We start from the raw sequence: 17,772 nt of genomic DNA, 5'->3' as shown, positions 1-17,772 counted from the left end.
TGTTGGGAGATCCACTGCTCTCTTCAAAGCTGTCAGACAGAGTCGTTTGCGTCTGCAGAGGTTTCTGCTGCTTTTGTTGTTGTTGTTGTTGTTGTTGTTTTTTCTTGTTGTTTAGCTGTGCCCTGTCCCCAGAGGTGGAGTCTACAGAGACAGGCAGGCCTGTTTTAGCTGCTGTGAGGTCCACCCAGTTCGAGCTTCCCAGCGACTTTGTTTACCTACTTAAGCCTCAGCAATGGCGGGCACCCCTCCCCCAGCCTTGCTGCTGCCTTGCCATTAGATCGCAGACTGCTGTGCTAGTAATGAGGGAGGCTCCGTGTGGGTGGGACTCTCCCGTCCAGGTGTGGGATATAATCTCCTGGTGTGCCTGTTTGCTAAGACCCTTGCTAAAGCACAGTATTGGGGTGGGAGTTACCCGATTTTCCAGGTGTTGTGTGTCTCAGTTCCCCTGGCTAGGAAAAGGGATTCCCTTCCCCTTTGCGCTTCACAGGTGCCTCGCCCTGCTTCAGCTCTCGTTGGTCAGGCTGCAGCAGCCGACCAGCACCGATTGTTCCGCACTCCCTAGTGAGATGAACCCAGTTCCTCAGTTGAAAATGCAGAAATCACCGGTCTTCTTTGTCGCTCGCGCTGGGAGCTGGAGACTAGAGCTGTTCCTGTTCGGCCATCTTGCTCCGCCCCCGTCTATGTTTCTTTGTTATGTTTTTGTTTTGAGACGGAGTCTCGCTCTGTCACCCAGGTTGCCAGGCTGGAGTACAGTGGCATGATCTCAGCTCACTGCAACCTCCGCCTCCTAGGTTCAAGCGATTCTCCTGCCTCAGCCTCCCAAGCAGCTGGGACTACAGGCATGTGCCACCATGCCCAGCTAATTTTTGTATTTTTAGTAGAGACGGGGTTTCACTATATTGGCCAGGCTGGTCTCAAACTCCTGACCACAGGCAATCTGACCTCAGGCAATCCACCCACCTCGGCCTCCCAAAGTGCTGGGATTACAGGCGTGAGCCACTGCACCAGGCCTTGTTTGGTTTTTTTAAAAAGCCAGACACTGTGCGGTGCCTACCTGAAAATTTACCACCTCTTTATTGTGTTAACCCAGATTATCAAAAAGACAGTTCATCAACTTTGGGAATTAGGCTAATACATTTTACTGAAGGAGCGTAAGTTTACCTAGATAACGAACGCTTCATCACCCTGCATTAATGTTTACCTAATGAATTACTTGTTTTTCTGTAATTTCCTAATCTCTATTCACTTCTAAGAGATGTCTTTTGAAACATGTTAAATGAAATCCCAAGTGCAAGGAAGGGTTTGCAGGAGGAACTCGAGTATGGACTGTGTAGCTGGGAACAGTTGATGAGAAGCTACTGAGGAGGCTGGAAGCATGTTGCTGTTACTGCTGATGTCTCTTGGGTCTCTGTTTTCATAGATCTCTAGGTTTTCAGCTGCTTTACACTGTATTTCTAATATGTGGAGATATTCACAACTTTGCTATTCCCCTCATTAACTCTCCAGGAATATTTTGTAGGGCTACTACATAATGGTTATTGCAGACAAACCTCATTTTGAAGTAGACATGCTTTAAAAATTAGCATTCACAACTAGGAGAAATTTTAATATTTGTTGGCTGGACCTGGTGGCTCACGCCTGTAATCCCAGCACTTTGGGAGGCCGAGGCAGGTGGACTGCTTGAGGCCAGGAGTTTGAGACCAACCTGGCCAGCATGGAGAAGCCCCATCTCTACTAAAATTACAAAAATTAGCTGGGCATGATGGCACATGCCTGTAATTCCAGATACGCTGGGAGGCTGGGGCACGAGAATTGCTGGAACTCAAGAGGCAGAGGTTGCAATGAGCCAAGATTGTGCCACTGTACTCCATCCTGGGTGACAGAGTGAGACTGTGTCTCAAAAAAAATTTTTGTTTTAATACTTGTCTAGTCTAACATCCACATTTTATTTAAAGAAAACCCACAGCTAGAGATTTTCAAACACGTGGTGAATTTAAAAATTAAAATCCTAAGTATCTTGATTCGGCCTTTGTTTTATGTAGTCTAAGAAAGAAAAATGGAAAGGTTTTTTTTTTTCCTTACACAAAATTATTTTTGGACTTTAAAAATGATCCACTTACCTTTATAACACATTAGGAACATTGTGGCATAAAGTGAAGTTTGCCTGATTGTTAATTGTTATTGTTAACAACACGTTAAAAATCAGTTTGCTAATTTTGATGTTCCTTTTATCCTCCTGATAACCATTTAGATAGGTGGAGCAGGTGTAGTCCAGGTTTGAAATGAGGGAGATATAACTGGAGTTTAAATTCTTTTCAGGCACTATGTTGTAGCCAGTTTATGGGGAGATTTGAAGGTACTGCAAAGATGTCTTTGTTGTGTCTTGTTGTACTGTGAGCGTGGGTTTTTGGATAGTGGAAAAACATTTTTTCCTATCTTTTATAACTGAGCAAAGTTCCTAGCAGGTTTGCAGAGGTATCATGGCCTGAAAAAAGACTGGGAGACCTATCCTTTTTGCTTGCAAGTTTAATATAGAACTCAAATGTTCCTTCTACAGAATAGAATTGAAGGAGTTATAAATACTGAATACTTCTCCTTTTCATAATTAGATTGTTCAGATTCCATTCTGTGGGGAAATTGACTGTGAGGACTGGATCAAAAAGACCACTGCCAGGTAAACCTAATTAACTGGTAAAACTCTATTGCAATGGAAAGGAATAGCAATGTGCACCATAAATGAATGGAATTCTTATTTGTTATTAATTTCAGGGATCAAGATCTTGAACCTGGTGCTCCATCCATGGGAGCTAAAAGCCTTTGCATCCCCTTCAAACCACTCTGTGAACTGCAGCCTGGAGCCAAATGTGTCTGTGGCAAGAACCCTGCCAAGTTCTACACCTTATTTGGTCGCAGCTACTGAGGGATGAACAAAACCCCCCTCTTCAACTCCCCTCACTTTTTAAAACATTGATATTAGTATCTTCTGAGATACAGACCGTTTTATGATTTTTTTAAAAAGTAAAAGTTATAAAATGAAGTCACACGAGACAATTATTCTTATGCCTAAGTTAGCAGTGGATAAAATACTTTTCAGTAAACAACCCCAGTAATAAATATCATGAACTAATATGGTTTTTGTATTCATTTGTTTCTGAAATGCCTGCATTATGTACTACGAAGAAATTTCTACAAAGAGATGAAGACAATTGAAAGCCAGATATCCGTTGTTGATCTAAGCACTCCCAACACGTCTCAGACCCTGAACCACCGGGTACACCCTACGTTGATAGGTCTTGAAGCACTTTCTTTCCATAGCTCCTAATACAGAATCTGAAATTGCCCTGAATCTTTCTGTTTAAAAAACAAAGCAAACCCACAAATGGAAAAAGCAACAATAATAAAGATTTCCCTTGAACTTCTGTCTTTCTCTAGTTACTATCAGGTCTTTGAAATAAGGGTTACAGTTTCTGTCTGAAAGAGTGATAAGCCCTCCTCCTTTCTACTTTTTACTTTCTACTTTTCCTCACCCTTCTGCCCCCACCATAGCACTGTTTTCACTGAGATCATGAAGGATACTCCTGAGCAAAGTTCATGTTGACTTCTTAGTTTCATGTCTTACCATATCACTCTGTTGCATTTGATACTTTTGTTGTTGTTGTTGTTGTTTGAATTATTCCTATGACCTGCCCTCCTACATCTCTGACCCTTTTTAGTTCCATGTTTTTCACTGGCTTTTCTTCCTTGGTATGCCTCTTCCACATTGGTTTACTAAACTTCCATATTTGGCCGTCTTCTCGTGCCTAATCAGCCTCATCTAATCCCACAGTTCCAAATAGCATTAATAGGCTAATGACTCCAATATTTTTATCTGTAGGTCTGAGTTCTAGACCTATTCCAACTGCATACTGAATTCTCTTGAGTGTCCCATCAGCCATTCAGGTCAACATGTCCCAAAAACCTCATTTCACCCTTTACCCCCAGACCTCCTCCTACAGTATTTCCTGCCTGGAAGATTAGCATTGCCAAAATGTTCCTCATAACCCGAACCAGAAACCTGGGAGCCCCCCTGGGCAGTCCCTCCAACACCATCATCCATACTCACTCGGCCAGCAGAACAGTTGCTATTATCTCTCATTCTTCCTGGGTCTTCCCTTCCAAAAACCTGTGGATTGCCTGCAGGCCTTGGTACCTCTTGTGCTGATTACTGCAGTGGACTCCAGTCTCATCACAAGTCCAGTCCACATTTTCACAGTGTTGTTTTTCTTTTTCCTAACAGTTTATTAAGAATTTTTTCTTCCCCTTAACACCCCTCTGTGGTTCACCATCACTTCAAAGATTAAACTAGCCCATCTAGTTTCCTTTTCAATCCAGCAAAGTCCTTTGCAGCCTAACAATTTGGGGTTTCCTGTAAACAACGTGCTATTTCCTGCCTGTGCCCTTTGCTGGGAAAATGCCTTTCCTCCCCCATTTCTAGTCCAGTTGGTCAATCTTTTACCAATATTTCCAGCACTTGGTAAATCTCTTCCAATATGCTTTTACACTTGGTAGTGATAAATACACCAGTATAGGAAAATACATCAGAAAGGACTTGCATTTTGAGCTGTGCTTTGAAGGATGAGTACAATTTCAATAGATAGAGGAAGGAGGAAGGACATTCCAGGTAGAGGGAACAAGAGATGCAAAAGAACAAAAGTACAAACTGTATAAGAACACAAGAACTGTTCTTAACATTGGTAGGAAATTGTCAGTTGAAAGCAAACTAAATAGAGCATGCTTTCAAGACTCATGTCTTGAGTATGTGTATTCATATGCCTAAGTTAGTGAAATTGATTTCAATTGACTGAAATATATATAGTCAAATTTTTGTATTCAGAATCATAATTTTGTATTCCTTTATGGCAGTTAGAATGCTTTGCCTTCTTAGTGTATACGTAAACTGCCTAAGTTCAGTTATAAAATGGAGAAAATTCTAACAGCTTCTCAGTTACTCTACCTCATAGAGGAAGGCAGTTAAAACAATGCCCAGCACAGAATAAATAGCTGTTGGTTATGGCCATTATGTAGGGTCAACTGGAAGTTGCTTCTAATATATAATTCTAGTTATAGTAGTTACTTTAGCTGCTAATTGTTTTTCTGCAAACCAACATAAATGCTTTTAGGTGACAAGGCTTTTCTGTTTTAACCAGTCCATGATAAAATCCTGAAAAGTATATTAGAGGTTATTCACATTTTTCCCTGTAGCCACTGGCCATTTTGGAGGAGGTGGCCATCTCTGGTGCAAAGACAAATCCTTAGTATTACGTTTTGAAACTTCAGATGAGTAGCGCTAACCACAGAAAAGCTTGAAGTTTGCTGCTTTAAAGGAAGTCACTATTTAAAGAAACTCTACATTAAGTACTTTTGTTAAGCAGGGAATCCTTTACCCAAAATGTACCTCTGGCAAATTGGCTTTTTTTCATAAGTTGAGGTTCGGCTAAAATATCAAAATATTTTCTTGGATGTCTGTGCTTTTCAAAAGAGTACATGAACCTGAATGAAATGAACACGATTTTATTTGCAAGTGACAGCTGTAAACTAGATGTATGACTGATAGTTTGTGATTATATGCCTTGTGTTCCTTGCAGCAAAAAGAAAGCAGGTCAAGGCATATTTACTACTGACTCCATTCACTGGGGCCAGTGTACTACATTACATCTTAGCAATTTCTAGTTCATCCATGAGTGTGTTTAATGCAGTTTTTCATTATGCCAGTAAATCACACGAATCCTTAATGAGAATTGGACAATAATGGTTGGCTTGCCAGTGAAGAGGATTTGAGTCTTGAGAATAGCAGCATCAGAACATTCACAAAGCAAGCAAGGAGGAAGGCATTTTTAACGGAGAGTGAACAGATCACCCTATTTACATCTGACTCTAGTTATTAGTTATCTGCCATATAACCGTGGTGTTCAGGGGTTGCCAGTACCATCAAACAGTTGGGGGAAGTAGCTACCACTACCCTGTTATTTTCAAACATAACTTTGGTCCTTTGCTTGTCACTTTTACTATGTCTAGAAAGTGCTAGCCATTTAACAAATTTGAGTGCCTGCTCTGTGCACAGTGCCAGAGGATACAGTGGTGAGTAAAGCGAAACTTCTTTTTCTCGGCTGTGTCTCCTTGCAGTAGTTCTGGGTGAGATGCCAAATTAGGCAGTCACTCGGTGGAAAGTGACATGGGGCACTGAATTGGGCTAAGTGTTGTCAGTAAGAGGCCATAGTCTGGATGACCCTGACTAAGAGGGTCTTATTATCTAATCATGAGATTGTCCCCGTCACCGGTGGCAACATGCCGAGAACTTTGTAGCTGAGATAATGCCTGGAAAATTACTCTGCCACACCGTCAGGCTTAAAATAACAGGTAGAACCATATTCATCTTGTGGTCAGTAGGCAATTTTAAACCAATGTCTTTGTTCAATTTTACTGGAAAATGTATGAGTTTGGAACATCAATAGTACTGAAATGATATAAAATATTTTATTAATATTTAAAAAGCATCATGTAATAAGGATATTTCAAAATATATTTGAAGTATGTCACCAAAACCAAATTTTGTGATGAAATACCTGTTGATGAGGAGACTGAGGGATACAGGAACTGGTGATGATGATAATATCAGTATTACTTTATATGTGGGTAAATATGTAATTGTACCGTATTTCCCTGATTCATTCTCTCACTCTTCGAGACAATTATTTCATACCTTTCTCTCCTCAAATACAAATGCTTCCTTTTTCTGACTTTCAGTTGATCATCTTGATTTCTTTCACTGAGACGACAGAGGCAAAAAGGATAGAACATCTGGGACCTCCCACCACATCTACCCATCTACTCATGTCTATACATTTCACTTTCTCTGCTGTTTCAGGTGAACTGTCTGTTCTCAGAATGGATGCCAGCCCCTCCACATGTGCACTAAATCTCATCCCCTCTTGCCTTCTCAGTCGTGGCACATCAGCAATTCTCCCCTATGTATCATCAGGTTTTCTTTCTCTCCTGGTTCTTTCCATCAGCTTACAAACATGCTGTTATTTTTCCCAGCCTAAAAATACCCTTTCTTGTCTCCACATCCCTTTCAGTGTAGAGCAAAACTCATTGAAAGGATTATCTGCACTTGCCAGGTCCAATTTCTCTTCTCCTTTCTCTTGAGCCCCCATCTCATTTACCCTCAGCACTCCCCTGAAACCACTCTTGTGAAGATCACCAATGGCCTCCATAATGTGCAATCCCATTGGCATTTCCAGCCCTCATTTTGCTTTTGCCCTCTCAGCACTTGATTCGGCTGATCCTCCTCTTTGAAACACATTCTTCCTTGGCCTTCAAAACACCAGACTCTCCTATTTTTTCTTTTCTCTCTCTAGTCCTTCCTTCTCACCTCTTCATACTTTCTTCTCTTCACATTTTCTTGGTGGCCTCATCCAGTCTTGTGGCTTTTAATATTATAAATTATCAACTCCCAAGTTCACCCTCCCCTGAACTGCAGGCTTATTCAACTCCCAACTAGCATTTCAACTTGGATATCTAATAAATACCCCAAACTTAACATCATTTCCACCCCTCACTCCATGCTGCTCCTGCAACAGTCAACTTCATCTTACCTTCATCTCAGTTGCAACATCACTCTTTCAGGTCAAAACCCTAGTGCCATCTTTGTTGTTGTTGTTGTTTTGGAGACAGAGTCTTACTCTGTTGCCACCAGACTGGATTGCAGTGGTGTGATCTCGGCTCACTGCAACCTCCATATTCCGAATTCAACCGATTCTTGTGCCTCAGCCTCCCGAGTAGCTGGGACTACAGGGGTACAACCATGCCCAGCTAATTTTTCCATTATTTGTAGAGATAGGGGTTTCACCATGATGCCCAGGCTGGTCTCGAACTCCTGGGCTCAAGCTATCCAACCACCTTGACCTCCCAAAGTGTTGGGATTACAGGCATGAGCTACCGTGCCCAGCCCCTAGTGCCGTCTTGACTATTGCCTCTCATACCTTACGTTTAATTACTCAGCACATGCTGTTGACTCTAACTTCAAAATCTCCTGGATACCAGCCAGCTTCATGTGTGTGTGTGACCTGAGCAGTTGCACCAGGCTCTGTGCCTGGTTTAGTGCTCTGCTGTTGCTGTCTTGAAATTATTAATAATTTTTAAAAATTGGAGTATGGTAAAATACATATAACACAACATTTACTGTCGTAACCATTTTTAAGTGTACAGTTCAGTAGTGTTAAGTATATCCACATAGTTGTGCAACCAGTCTCATCTTTTTTTATCCTTGCAAAACCGAAACTCTGTACCCATTAAACAACTGCCCCATGTCAGCTTCCCTTCAGCCCCTGGCAACCATCATTCTCCCTTCCGTTTTTGTGAATTTGGACTTGATTGTAGATAACTCATACAAGTGGACTCATACAATATTTGTCTTTTTGTGGCTCATTTATTTTACCTAGCAAATATCCTCAAGGTTTATCTATGTTTTAGCATGTATTGGAATTCTTCCTTTTAAGGTGGAATAATATGTCCTTGTATGTATATGACCCCGTTAAAAAAAATTCTTTCATCTGTTGATGGACACTTGGATTGCTTCTGCTTTTTGGCTGTTGTGAGTGATGCTATGAACATGGGGTACACATACCTCTTCAGGGCCCTGCTGTCAAATCTGTTCAAGTTTTTATACTCAGAAGTGGAATTGCTAGATCATATGGCAATTCTATTTTTAAGTTTTAGGGAACTGCTATATTGTTTTCTCTAGTGGTTGCACCATTTTATTTATTATTTATTTACTTATTTTAAGAGAAACCACTCAGACTGCATCCTCTCCCTCTTACTCTCTCAAAGGAAGAGAGGAACAATCATCAATGGCAAATAGCAGTTGCAGTGAAGCAACGCCAAGAGCCAACTTCACGCTCAGGAGAGAATACTGAACCTCCTTCTCATGGATTCTGGGGCTGCACCATTTAAAAACTCTTCTTTTTCCTTTTTTGGGGTCGGGGGGCAGGCGGATAAAGTCTTTCTCTGTCACCCAGGCTGGAGTTTAGTGGCACAATCATAGCTCACTGCAGCCTCAAACTTTTTGGCTCAAGCAATCCTCCCGCCTACTTGTCTGCCAAGTAACTGGGACAACAGGGAGCATGCCACCATGCCTGGCTAATTAATTTTTTTTTTTGTAGATGCAGACCCTTGCTATGTTGCCCAGACTGATCTTGAACTCTGGGCCTCAAGCGATCTTCCCACTTTGGCTTCCCAAAATGTTGGGATTGCAGATGCACAACATCCCAGGCTGGAGGCAGTCAGGCAGGAAGAGCTACCTCTTAGCCTTTTCATTCTATTCAGGCTTCGACTGATTGGAGGAGGCCCACCCACATTAGTGAGGGCAGTCTCCATTCACTCTGTTGGTCCAACTGTTAATTTCATCCAGAAACACACTCACAGATAAAGCCAGAAAGTCTTGCATGTCATTGACCAAATGACCAGTCAAGTTGACATACAAAATTAACATCACATTCAGTAGAAAAAGAGATTATAGTATCACTCTGTGTTTCTTTAAAAGATTGACAATAGTCAGGCTGCTCACAACAATAGAGGCCACTGCTGTTTCAGTCATTTAGAAACTGATAGGCCTTTAAGGGCTATGAGTGTTTGACAGATAAGATTTTTTAAAAATAAAAACAAAAACTTCCTTGTGTCAGTGAAATCATTATTACTTGTGTGTCTTCCTGGAAACTAACTGGAATTACATCTTCAGCTCTTCCAGTTTACAGGTTTCCTGAATATGAGGAATATTTATTTTGTCTTACAGAAAATGTTTGGAAGTAGGGTACTTGTTTATTCCAGGTCAGTGGGCGGAGCAGTGGAAAAATCACCCTAGCTTCACTTTTGGTTTTCACTTGCTATAGGTCTGCTCTCTGGGTTAGTGACCGCTAGAATATTCCCTATTTCACACAGTAAATGACATTCAAAACTGCACACCAGGTGGACAAGATGTAATTGCTTATGTCGAATGACTTGCTTCACCTGAGCTGTTGCTGCACACACGGAGCGTGGAAGCTGGAAAGGCCACAGTCACTGATGAGCTACATGATTCAAGGCCACAGAAGCTCTTGATGTCTGTAATGAAACACACATACACACACACACACAAATCTCTCAAGTCCATATCTGAAGCCAGTGTCTTGTGTTTCCATAAATCCTGGCTCACGTGACATCTCTTGCTTAATTGCCCTTTAAACTGTTTTATGGCTTTATAGCAACCTATAAAAGGTGATTTCCAAATATGACAAGCGCCGGAGGGCTGAAGGGAAGAGTTACTCAGGAGTTGTAATCACTGAATCTGTAGCTGCTCCCCTAGCAGCTCAGCCTTCCCAAGAAAGGGAGAGGAACTGCCGGGGCACCAAGCCGCCATGGGGCGATACTCCGGAAGAAGCTTCCGTTTAATCCTCATGTGCGTCGTTAGCATCCTCCTCTTCGTGATGGAACTAGTGATCGCTTACGTTGGCAACTCCCTCTCCTTGGCCTCTGATGCTTTTGCTGTCCTTTCCCACTTAGTGTCCATGATCATAGGTTTTTTTGGTGTAAGGGCCACCAACATAAAACAGCACAAGAAGAGCACTTACGGCTTTCTTCGGGCAGATGTTGTGGGAGCATTTGGGAACACCATTTTTGCGGTGGCACTGATGTTCAGCATCCTGGTTGAAGCCATCAAAAGGTACATCAATCCCCAGAAGACAGAGGCGCCAATACTGGTTCTCAGTGCTGGAATTATCGGTCTGTTCTTCAATGCTCTTAACTATGTCATCTTCTTGGACTGCTGTTACTGCGCAGCACCCAAGCCCCAAGGAGACATGGAAGCAGGTAAATAGCTACTCAGAGGGTAGCAGTAAATATGGTGAGAGTCCTGGTGCGTGCTGTCTGAGGGGGCCTTTATGGTGCTATCCAAAGGGGCCCGAGTCTTTGAGTCAGCCTCTTATCCCTGTGATTTTACAATCGACCTCTCTCAGAAGAGTTGCCTTTAGTTTGAGGTTCCTTGTGAGGGTAGCAGCAAGTTGCTTCAATGTTGGGAGGACTTCTTGAATTTTTACTCACAGGGAATGAAAAAGTGTCTTCAGGCAGGCAGAGGGGAAGTAAAGGCACTAATCATAGCCACAGAGAGAGCAATTGGAAAGACAGTGGATGTGGCAGTCTCCTTTAAGTGATTCACTATTGTTTACCCAGATGTGACATGGCTATGTTTGAATTAGAAAAAAATTTAATGTCTCCATAAAATATGTTTAAAAGTACTGGGCTACATAACCGACTTACATAGAGCACAGTATCAGACAATCAGGTATGCTGATTAACTGTTAGGAATATATTTGAGGAATGGTATATAAAATGGACAGAGAAAAAATAAAAAGATAGTCCGGTAAATGTGGCTATGTTTTGAAAGGAAATATTTGCATTTATTTATTGCATACGTCTGTTTTGTTTGAGAAACAGGACGATTTACATGTGAATCTTTAGGAGAGACTTAAGTGTGAGTACCAAACGTACTAGATTATCTGTCAAAAGAATGGAATTAAATCTTGGAAGAGAACAATACATCTAAAAGATGCTTATTTTTTAGATGCAATCATGTTTCTCTAATTTATTGCCACAAGAGTTGTTTGTAAGTACATATGTATCAGAAAGTTCTTATAGAAGAGAAATTTTCAGTGCTTCTTTTATAAAAGAAGAATAGATTCAAATCATGGTTCTAGCACAGGGCAATAGTCAAGTTACTTCACCTAGCCTATTTCCCTACCTGTAACATGGAGTTAATAAGGACAGAGAGAAATGCTAAGTAACTTATTTAGTATTTAGTAGGCACTTGATAAATATAAATTATTTTCTAAATCACAATGCAAGCCTTTAAACTACATGATAATCCAGTATTTAATTATAATAACTTATATGAATGTTTAAAAATTTCAAATATTTCCTTATTTGATGCTGAAGAGTTTTCTCTCAGTAGCTGGGGCATTATATAACTGAGTCTGGGGACCTCAGAGGCTAAGTTGCATTTTTTATGTGATTCCCTGTTTGTGCTACTATTATAAATTATGTCAGTTGGAGCTGGTGCTTTATCCTACCTCTGTCTCAATTTTCCTATTGGTAGAACATACGTTATGAGAGTATCTATAGGATGTGGTAAATATAAAAATAAATTAGAAACTAGAGTCTAGATTTTTATTTGAGTTAATGAATCACTGAATTTGAGCCTCATCTTTTGTAAAGAAAAATTCATTGTTAAATTGAGACCCTATGCTATGGCTACATCAATCATCATGTGAAAATTACTACCAGAGCTTCCAGATCATGAAATTCACATATTTGATATAAGACAAATATATATTTTTTATTGCTAAGTATAAATTTAAGGCAAGAGAGATGATTTCAAATGATTAGTGTTGACATTACCATTATATTTTTGATTGTTACATAACAGTTCTAATTTTGCCTTTATTCTTGACATAAAATATTTACCTGCATATAAGAAAAGCAATTTAGGTAAACAGTCTGGCTCTGACCAGTATGAAACTTGGTGCACACCATAGTTCTATTTTTATAAAATTGAATTATTACTGGATAGGTGGTCTTAGTTAAGCTTTTGTTTGGGAAGTGGTATTTTCCAATGTGTATGTTCATGCTGAGATAACAAGAGGCTTAAGACAAATGTTTCACTCCAACCATGTGGGTTTCTTTTTTTTCCTTTTCTTCTTTTTTTTTTTTTTTAATTTTTATTTTTATTAGAAACAGGGTTTCGCCATGTTGGCCAGGCTGGTCTCTAACTCTTGAGCTCAAGTGATCCACCCGCTTGGCCTCCCAAAGCACTGGGATTAGAGGTGTGTGCCACAGTGTCCAGTCCAGCCATATGGGTTTCTACTGGCTTAATTCTAGAGTATCTAGCTTCTTTTGAAGTATTTGATGCTATGTAGTGTTCTACTTTAAATAAGTGACAGGTGCAATATACATGTGACTCATGCTTTAAAATGCATGTTCTATGTTACCATTATTATTTGGGCAGCTTTTGGTGTTGTCAAATTCTTCTATTAGAAAGTTTAGGCTGGGTACAGTGGCTCATGCCTGTAATCCTAGACTTGAGGAGACAGAGGCAGGAGGATTACTTGAGCCAGAAGTTTGAGGCTGCAGTGAGCTATGATCACACCACTGCACTTCAGCCAGGGTGACAGAGTGAGACCCTGTCACTAAACAAGAAGAAAAAGAAAAAAGAAATTTTAGTGTTTAAACTTGCCAAGTTCCTTTAGGATAGCTGTTTGACTTGTTAGTATTTATGTCTGCAGTTATGTATTTATCACCTTTTCTGAACCATACATTTTGGTATTCTTCCCATTGTCTAAATTAGTTTAAAGAAAAGAATAAATATTGCATCAGATGAACCTCATAAACTGACATTAACCTGATATCTATTGGCTGACATTTTAAGAACAAATATGATTAATCCATCCATATTTATAACAGGAGTTATAAACTATGAGAGGGAAAGACTCTTGATTTCAATATTTCAACCTAAACTTAGGATAAAGAATTTCTGTAAGCCTAGAACCCTAGCTTATAGCACATGGAAGTACCTATAAAACAACTGCTGGGACTGCCTGGCTTCATGATCAGAATCCAGTAATGTAACACTTCTTTTGTGGAATCTCTAACTAGAGGTTTTTGCTTAACAAGCCTTCAGTCTCCCCAAGGTTCTGTGGATCTTTTACTTGTTCTGCTTATCTATCTGGTATGGAAATTGAATTCATAATATTTGATATTTGAGATCATGGAAAGTAAAAAAAATCAAGACTACTAACTTTACATTAAATTTAATAGAACAAACTATATATATAGGTAAGACTTTATCCCTGAGATTCATGAAAAAAGTTATACTGACATACATTCAGACATATAGAACCAGAAAATTGTTAAAACCTGGGAGAAAAGAATGTCTGGAAGATTTAGCTGAGATGAGAAAACTTGAAAGTCTTAGATCCAGATCTAGCCGGTGGGAGGCCACCCCTGACTCTAAAAGTTGTGAGGAAGTTCAAGCGATGGTAGAGCCAGTATTTTTGGGTAAAATGAGAGGCAAAGTGAAAAAAGTAAAAATACAAGCATTAAGTAAAAGACAAACAAACAAAATAGGGTTAAAGTCCACAATGGTCGATGGCTCTGTGTGTGCATATGTTTCGGGGAAGGGAGTAGGGGAAAGGTCGAAGGGGTGAAAACAACATGTAGGTCCAGATCGCAGGAGATACTTGTCATGAGCCAGTTTCTTTCTCTGGGCTGAGGGACTCAATTTGTTATGTCTACACTTTTTCCCATTCTTTGTTTACTTTATTTGCTTTTCCTTGATTTTCTTGTTATCTTTCATGTTTAAGTCATTTTTTTAGTTATTTTTTCAGAACTGAGTTTTCTTTAGAATCGAGCTACTAAAACCCTCCATGCCCTTGCCTTGTACTGTATGAATAACCTTGCTGTACAGTGGCCTTTATTTTAAGCTAAAGGTAATCTTGTACAGCTCACTTTTCCAGTAGGATGGCTTCTGCTCTATTTTGCGTCTTTTTCTCTAGGATAGACCAGGCCTGCTATTTATATCATTTACATCAGAAATATCTGTTTTTATAATTATATATATATTTACAAGTATATATAATTATAATACTTTCCTTTGAATTTAAGTTTTGTTTTGCTTTTTTGAGATGGAGTCTCACTCTGCCCAGGCTGGAGTGCAGTGGTGTGATCTTGGCTCACTGCAACCTCCGCCTCCTGGGTTCAAGCAATTCTTGTGCCTCGGCCTCCCAAGTAGCTGAGATTACAGGCATGTGCCACTATGCCCAGCTAGTTTTTGTATTTTTAGTAGAAATGGGGTTTCACCATGTTGGCCAGGCTGGTCTCGAACTCCTGGCCTCAAGTGATCTGCCCGCCTCAGCCTCCCAAAGTGCTGGGATTACAGGCATGAACCACCGTGCCCAGCCAAGTTTTGTTTTCATTCCAAATTGTGCTTGCTTTCCCTCTCTCTCCCTCTCTTTCTCATAATCTCCCTTCTGGCATTATGTTTCTCCAACCAACTCGCTAGAGGCAGTGACAGCACAGCAATCAGCAAAGTGTATTGTTGCAGAAGGTTTTAACGCACTGCTGATTAGTTGCTCCTGCAAGCTTCTAGTTAAGACTCAGTACTATAGCCTGACGGGCTTTTCACATGGACAGTCCTGTAGACGCTGAAACAAGTCAGGTTTCCTTTTGTCATAGAGGAAATTTTATTCAGTGACAAGCAGAGTAGGCAAGGCCAAGAATTTTAGGAGAGGCAAAGGAGAATTTGCTGTCTCTCTGCCAGCAGCAAATACTTCAGAGTAAATAAAATTTGAGAAGCTGCATAATTGAAGGTAGCTTTTCCAACTAGAAAAGGGAAGGTTTTCTAGGCATAGGTTACCTGAGTTCCCTTTCTAGATCAGAGGCAGAATGGTAATGATCGGGAATTTGTGATAATTATTACATAATTTAAAGAAACATGATGCTTAATTCCCACAAGCTATTACTTTGCATTTTGTCTATATCTGACAGTAACCATTGTTTTCCGAGCACCATCACAGCTGTTGATCGATTAACTTCCACATGAGGATTCGGTGATAAGAATGCACACACCACAGATCACAGTGTCTGTCCCATGGTAGAGGCCTAATAAATTCCCTCACAGCTCTTTTGCTACGTTCCTGACAGCTTGCCTAACCTCTCACTTCTCTTGTTGCCCGGCGAAGGGGTCTGGATCAGTTATAGGGAGTGAATAAGAAAGATTAAAGGAAGATAGAAAAATAGGTGCTATTTCACATTTGTGAAACCAAATTCAACTGAAGAAGAAAAGAAGCTAAAGAGACCATCTCTTTCTTCTTAGTAAATTTTTTTTCCAATGTGCAGAGGCTGCTATGACTGATATCAGGTAAATTTTAATGAAAAATTAGTTTATATTGATGTCTGTGCATTGTCAGGCTTTGTCAGAGTATAGAGAGAATAATTACAGCATCGTATCACATACATTTGCAGAACTGTATGTTTTACAAAATAATTAGCTAGAGAGAATACTTGCTATTTATTTCTGTTGTTTAGACAAGGAAAACAGGTTCAGAGACAAATCTACAATCATACCGCTAGTTAATGGTAGGATACAAAGAAATTAAAACTTTGAGTTCAGGCCCTTAATTAAAGACTCGACTTTACTTGGCTCCCCTCAGAGAGGAAAACAGTTATAGACGGTGGAAAGTTATTTGGCAATAGTCACAAAAGGGCATATCAAAAGGTGCAAATGAACATGCCATAAATTGAATCCTAATTCCAGTAGCTAGGTGACCTCCAAAAAGTTACTTAAACTTTCTAAACCTCAGTTTCTTCATCTGTAAAGGTGGTAATATCTGTCTCTTAGGGATGTTGTAAGAATGAAATTTGTGTAAAGTGCTCAATACAGTACTTGGAATACACTGAACACTCAATAAATGGTAACATTGGTGGTGGTGGTGGCGGCTGGTAGTGATTCTCCAAGGGCTGAAGGGTTGAGGAACAAATGAAATAGTAAAATCCCTCGGCAGACAAGTTCTTTGCTCTATTTCACATCCACAAACTGGCAGCCCACCTTATGCTTGCCAAGACTCTTATTATTGTTAATCATATATATGGTTACAGCAGATCCATCAGTATTTCTACAAACCATACAAAACGTGTTGTTTTGATGATGGGTTAGTGGCATCTCTCGTGGGATGAACCAGAAGGAGCATAGACCAGTAACAAAAATACATATTTCAGCTGGGCACAATGCTCAAGCCTGTAATCCCAGCACTTTGGGAGGCCAAGACAGGAGGATTGCTGGGATCCAGGAGTTTGAGGTTGCAAAGAGCTATGATAGCAAGCCATTACACTCCAGTCTGGGTGACAGACCAAGTCCCTGTTTCTTTTCTTTTCTTTTCTTTTCTTTTTTTTTTGAGACAGAGTCTCGCTCTGTCGCCCAGGCTGGAGTGCACTGGCGCAATCTCGGCTCACTGCAAGCTCCACCTCCCGGGTTCATGCCATTCTCCTGCCTCAGCCTCCCGAGTAGCTAGAACTACAGGTGCCCGCCACCACTCCCGGCTATTTTTTTTTATTTTTTATATTTTTAATATTTAGTATTTTAGTCTCAGGGTTTCACCGTGTTAGCCAGGGTGGTCTCAATCTCCTGACCTCGTGATCTGCCTGTCTCAGCCTCTCAAAGTGCTGGGATTACAGGCGTGAGCCATGGTACCCGGCCTGCAAGTCCCTGTTTCTAAAAGTAAATAAATAACTACACAATAAATTAACTTAAAAAAAAAAAGGAAAATACATGTTCTGGAAAATACGTGTGCTCCCTCATCCACTGGTTCTGACACTGGAAAAGATACTTAACAACTTTAAGCCTCATCTTAGGTATTATTACACCTATTTTAAAGAATCACTCTACAGCCAGGGGTGGTGGCTCATACCTGTAATCCCAGCACTTTGGGAGGCCGAGGTGGGTGGATTACTTGAGCCCAGGAGTTTGAGGCCAGCCTGGGCAACATAGCAAGGCCTCATCTCTACAAAAATAAGAAAAATTAGCCAGATGTGGCGGTGCATGCCTATAGTTCCAGCTACTTGGGAGGTTGAGGTGGGAGGATCACCTGAGCCTGAGGACAGATGCATGCTCTTATCAAGGCTGCCATGAGCCATGAAAAGAATCTGTTTTTC

The 17,772-nt window shown here is 40.5% G+C and overlaps 1 protein-coding gene across 2 annotated transcripts in view; it reads left to right on the top strand.

Annotated features, from left to right (window-relative positions):
- EPRS (glutamyl-prolyl-tRNA synthetase) overlaps positions 1 to 3,127 on the top strand; it is a 100,316-nt gene extending 97,189 nt beyond the window's left edge. For both annotated transcript variants that reach the window (XM_011929451.1, XM_011929450.1), the window contains 2 exons: positions 2,610 to 2,674; positions 2,770 to 3,127. In XM_011929451.1, coding sequence (XP_011784841.1) covers positions 2,610 to 2,674; positions 2,770 to 2,920 — 216 coding nt within the window. In that variant the 3' untranslated portion in view covers positions 2,921 to 3,127. The remainder of the gene's footprint in view (positions 1 to 2,609; positions 2,675 to 2,769) is intronic.
- The last annotated feature ends 14,645 nt before the right edge of the window (positions 3,128 to 17,772 follow it).

This window comes from Colobus angolensis, unplaced genomic scaffold (assembly GCF_000951035.1).
Source record: "Colobus angolensis palliatus isolate OR3802 unplaced genomic scaffold, Cang.pa_1.0 Scaffold81, whole genome shotgun sequence".
In the NCBI taxonomy this organism is placed as follows: Eukaryota; Metazoa; Chordata; class Mammalia; order Primates; family Cercopithecidae; genus Colobus; species Colobus angolensis.
The sequence above is the reverse complement of the archived record's forward strand: the minus strand, read 5'-3'. Positions and strand labels throughout refer to the sequence as shown.